Consider the following 5387-nt stretch of genomic DNA (forward strand, 5'->3'; position numbering starts at 1 on the left):
TGAAAGAAACAAAGCGTAGTGTTTTGAGCCTAGTCGCTCAAATATTCGACCCTATGGGTATATTATCACCATATACCATTAGGGCAAAAATGCTACTACAGATTTTGTGGGTTAAAAATTTAAATTGGGACGAAGCAATAGAAGATGAGTTTGGAAAAATATTTAGAAATTGGTACAGAGAATTACCACAAATTAGAAACATTTCGTTAAGTCGTTGTTATTTTGAAGGCAACTCGGAAAGCGTAACTGATATCTCACTCCATTGTTTTTGCGACGCGAGTATGAAGGCATATAGCGCGGTGATTTATGTTAGGTACGTAATGAATTCGAAAGAGGTTAAGGTATCTTTAGTGACGGCTAAAGCTAGGGTGGCTCCTTTGAAGGAATTAACGCTCCCTAGACTCGAACTGATGGGTTGCGTAATAGGATCGAGATTGGTAAACTTTGCGAAAGGTGTTTTTAAAGGGGGCAATTTAGAGCAATATATGTGGACGTATTCAATGATAGCTCTTCATTGGATTAAGGGTAAAAGTGACGTATGGAAACCATTCGTCTCCAATAGGATAAAGGAAATTAAGGAAATTTCAAATTCTGACAATTGGGCCCATTGCCCTGGGGAGCAAAACCCAGCGGACATTCCAACTAGGGGGGCAAAAATAGACGAGTTAGTGAAAAGTAAACAATGGTTTCAAGGACCTTCGTGGCTTTTACAAGATAAACAGTATTGGCCGAACTCGAACAAGGTAGAAATGACACCAAATTTAGAGGAGATACATAGGGAAAGAAAAACCGCTGTTTTAACAATTAGAACCGAAGAAAAACCAAATATTCATAAAATAATAGACCTAAATAAGTATAGCTCAATATACAAACCCTTGAGAATAACAGCCTACCTTATGAGATTTATAGACATGAAATGTAGAAAAATTGAGACAATTAAAGGACCTATTCAAGACAGTGAACTTGCCAGAGCGGAAAGGAGTTGGATTAGGGCTTCGCGGGAATTAGAATACCCGAAAGAAATAGAAAAATTAACGTCAAGGAGTGAAATAGAAAAAGCTTCAAAAATTGCAATACTAAGGCCACTTTTAGACGAACAAGGTGTTTTGAGAGTGGGGGGACGATTAAAAGAATCAGGCATGAGTTACGCGATCAAACACCCTATAATATTAGGCAAAAATCAACAACTAGGAAAATTAGTGATGGGACGGAGCCAAGAAGAAGTGTGCCACTCGGGAGTGCAAGACACAATTACCCAAACTCGTGAACGCTACTGGGTAATATCTGGCAGACAATTGGCCAAAAGCATAGTTGCGCGTTGCTATTTGCGCAAAAAACATTTAGCCACTCCTGGGGGGGCTTTGATGGCAAATTTGCCTAAAGAACGAATCGAAGAAACCCCTTGTTTTGAAACTCTAGGCGTTGATTTTGCGGGGCCGGTTTATGTCAAAATAGGCGGGGGAATGGAGAAGGCTTACGTGTGCTTGTTTACATGCGCAGTATCGCGAGCGGTACACTTAGAGTTAGTGGCTGTCAACGCGAAAATTCCTTTTAGCATTTTCAAGAATGATTAGTAGGAGGGGAATCCCACATTTAGTTTACAGCGACAATGGAAAAACCTTTAAAAAAGCCGGAAGTGTGAGTTTTTTTGGAAAAAAAGGCATCGAATGGCGATACATTACGGAACGAGCAGCTTGGCAAGGGGGTTATTGGGAAAGATTAGTAAGGTCGGTTAAGACCACGATAAAGAATAGAGGTCGGTAACGGTTAATCATTATCCATGATTAAATGGATTTTTTTGGGGGAAAAAATGTAAACAAAGAAATTTACCGGTTAATATTTCGGAAAACTATTAAAAAATATGTATTATTCGTAAAATTTGAGCTTTTTATCGAAAAAAACGTCGTTTTTCCGATTAATTTTACAAATTTATCAAACAAATAATCGGATAATACAGAAATATAAATTACTTGATCAAAACATTTTACGAATAATTTTGAGAGCTTTGTCTATTGAATAAAAGTTAACCATCCCCGACCTCTAATAAAGAAAATTCTTGGTAAAGCAGCTCTGACATTTAGAGAATTAGAAACAATGCTCATAGAAACTGAGGCAGTGATAAATTCTAGGCCTATCACTTACGTTTTCAACGAAGTAGGAGAACCCAGTCCCTTAACACCCGCGCACCTATTAATAGGAAAAAGAGTGACTTCTTTACCTCCTCAAAAGTTAGATTTAACTAAAAAGATTCCAGCCTCACGGGAGGAATTTACAAGAAGACAGAAATATAAATTAGATTTAGAACAAAGACTTTGGAAAAGATGGAGATTAGAATATCTTTTAGAACTGCGTTCGGCGCACCATAGTCAGATAGACAAAAGACAAAAGGAAATAAAAGAGGGGGAAGTAGTTCTAATTCACGAAGATCATGTTAAAAAGCATATGTGGAATTTAGGTTTAGTAAAAAGAGTAAAAATAGGTAGAGACGAAAAAACCCGATCATGCGTGGTAAAAACTACCAAAGGAACAGAGATATGTAGACCTGTGAAATTACTGTATCCTCTCGAGGTTAATGAATAAAAAACAATTTCTGTAAATAATAATAAAAAAAATAATAATGACAAATTGGTTCCTTGGAAAAATAAGAAATGTATTAAAATGTCGCGTATAACAAATGTATTTAATTGTATAGAAAAATAAGTTAGACCTCAAAATGTACAATGTAAATTTAATTGTGTTTTAAAGACGAACGTCTTTGGCGGGAATGTTGAAAAATATTTAAAGAAAACAAAGTGTATATATGTAAAATTACTTATGGAAATTCATTTACTTCTTGGAACGAAATAAAAAAGACAAATTTAGTGAACGGAAATAAAGTTAGATTGACAGGTTGGCTCGTTTCCTCTGTAGAATCTTGGAAAAACCTCAATCCGTTAAAAGGGTATTTCCCAATTTGTTGTAATGCCCACCTGCAAAAACCGAACCGTACTGGTAAGGTGGAAGGCAGAATAAGGGCACTTGGACCTAGGACTCCGAAGAGAGAGTCCGACGAAATTTATTAACAATAAAATATTTTTGGAAATTAGTAAAAACCGTTATCTTCATTTTAGTTTGTTTTGGAAGATACCAACCCTACAAATTTTTCAGTCGGTTTGTTTAGGAAAAATTAGCTCTCCCAATTAGAGATATTAGAAAAATTAGTACCAGTTATTCTTCAAGTACAAAATTCCTTTTTTAAATTTTTGAGTTTAATTTTAATTTAATACTGTCTAAGTTTCTTAACCCAAAAAGGTTTTTGGAGTTCCATTTATAAATTTTGAAATTTTCTTAAACTCTGTAGCGAAACCTCAATTAAATTAAAAGGGCAGACTAAAGTAGTTTAAAGAAAGCTCTAGGCCTAGACTATTCAAAACAATAATTTAATGTAAATACAAACCCTCTTTCAGTGAGAATGTTTGAAATCTTTATTTCCTTTTTGATTTTGGATCCAGAATATCATAAAACCATCATTTTATATTTGAAGGAGATAAAAAAGTAAATTCCCTTTAGCCTTTGTTCGCTCGATCTCAGCTGCTGCGGCGGAGTGGAAACATTTCCGTTGTGGCTTTGACGGCGAGGCGAAGGTCGGCGGTTTAGGGGACTACTTGGAAGCTCAGCCGAAGTTTTGTTCCTAATAGCGTCACCCGGCGGCGCTGCAGTGCAGGCAAGTTATTTCCTCCACGCGCGCTCTCACTCGCTTCGGCTGGAGAAGCGATACCTGTGTCTGGCGGTGCGTGACTATAGGTAGAGCTCCACGTTATACTAACATTGCGGCCGAAAATCACTTCAAGCAGATGAAGTGAAACAATTATTTGCCTTTAAAAATGTACTTCAAATTTATTCGGATTTTGATAAATAAAATAAAAAGGATCAAAATTAATATATTTCCACAAATAACATTTCATTTTATTGCCGCATTGTCCATAAAGCTGACTTGGCCAAAAGCTATGGGTGCAAAGACTAGTTGCACGGAAAATGGGTTATACGACAATGCTTAGTTTCCTACAAAATCGTTGGTCTCACTTTTTTACATAAAAAACCCTGTTCTCTCACCTTTATAAGACAAGTTGTGCATGCCTTAGAAACCATGGAGGAAGAGAGAGGAGGCTTTATGAATAACCTTTTTACCCCGGGAGCTTGATGCCAACTCCCACAGGGTAGGAGAGTGGGGGCTGACAAAAAAGAGGATCAGCACCCGTCAACTTTCACGACCTAGCTGCGCATTCTCTAGTTGGCTCCCTCTATTTTAGTTGAAATTGTTGGCCGTTGTGAAATTATACCGAGTACGCCTAAACTCTAAAAGAGGGCGCCAAATAGGGAAAGCGTGAGACGACACGTAAACCGACGGGTGCTGATCCCCTTTTTTGTCAGCCCCCACTTTCCTACCCTGTGGGAGTTGGCATCAAGCTTCCGGGGTAAAAAGGTTATTCATAAAGCCTCCTCTCTCTTCCTCCATGTAGAAACGTATTTATGAAACTTATAAAAGTGTAGACGTCACTTTATTGAAAACAATCTGTGCACCCTAATAAGTTTCACCCGCGCGTTGATGAGGGTAGTTTTATAGCAACATGACCTGGTTTATCTACATTTGAGAGATTCGCGTTATTCAATCGTTATAATTAAATGTGTACCCCGTACAAAAAATCTTTTAAATTTCTATACAAGCCTATAGAAACCATTAGGTTAAATGGGGTTCTGTAGAATAGATAACAAATTTATTGTAAAGACAAAGCCTTTAATAGAACACCCTAAATTTCAAGATAATCAATATATATTTAAAAAATGCTTTTATCAAAGCAGTTGTAAGGTGGATTTAAGGGGGAATAGTAAAGAGTTATTTTTTGGAATTATTTTAAAAAGCAATATATAGTTTTAAAATAATTTTCATCGATTTTCCGCACCTTTAATATATTTTAAAACCCTTCCCTTAAATCTGAGCCTTTAAATTGTAAAGGAGTACGGGTGTTTAGTTCAGAATTATGTATATTCTAATGGATATATTTAAAATGAACTTTAAAATCGGCCGTCATGGATATAAAATAGGGCTGAGGGATAAAAACAAATCGAAAGAAAAAGACACATACTACGAGCTGAGTTATTTTCGCTGATTAATAATAATAATCAGCTAGTCTTATACCCAAGGCACAACCCAAGGCCTAAGTCATCAAGCGACTTATAGTTATAAAGCCATTAAATCAGGTGGCCGGATAACAATGCGTAGGAGAGTGAAGTCTAGCCCTTCATGCCACGCGAGCCAACAGCTCCCTAAGGCACCATATTTTTTCAATAAAATAATATATACGCTTGTATCAAAGGTGTTATTTTTTGGAGCTCGCGCATCCTAATAT

General features: G+C 36.7%; 2 protein-coding genes across 2 annotated transcripts; both read left to right on the forward strand.

Annotated features, from left to right (window-relative positions):
- The first annotated feature begins 320 nt into the window (after positions 1-320).
- Positions 321-1574, forward strand: LOC149931580 (uncharacterized). Its single transcript, XM_090157997.1, has one exon. It carries the CDS (start codon positions 321-323, stop codon positions 1572-1574), a length of 1254 nt encoding a protein of 417 aa, XP_090014123.1.
- A 520-nt stretch (positions 1575-2094) lies between these two features.
- LOC149931581 (uncharacterized) lies at positions 2095-2580 on the forward strand. Its single transcript, XM_090157998.1, has one exon. It carries the CDS (start codon positions 2095-2097, stop codon positions 2578-2580), a length of 486 nt encoding a protein of 161 aa, XP_090014124.1.
- Positions 2581-5387: the final 2807 nt, after the last annotated feature.

This window comes from Leiobunum rupestre, chromosome 9 (genome assembly GCF_980474605.1).
Source record: "Leiobunum rupestre chromosome 9, qqLeiRupe1.1.hap1, whole genome shotgun sequence".
In the NCBI taxonomy this organism is placed as follows: domain Eukaryota; kingdom Metazoa; phylum Arthropoda; class Arachnida; order Opiliones; family Sclerosomatidae; genus Leiobunum; species Leiobunum rupestre.

Coding starts and splice junctions, on each gene's coding strand:
- LOC149931581 (XM_090157998.1), top strand. CDS start 2,095: ATGCTCATAGAAACTGAGGCAGTGATAAATTCTAGGCCTATCACTTAC.
- LOC149931580 (XM_090157997.1), top strand. CDS start 321: ATGAATTCGAAAGAGGTTAAGGTATCTTTAGTGACGGCTAAAGCTAGG.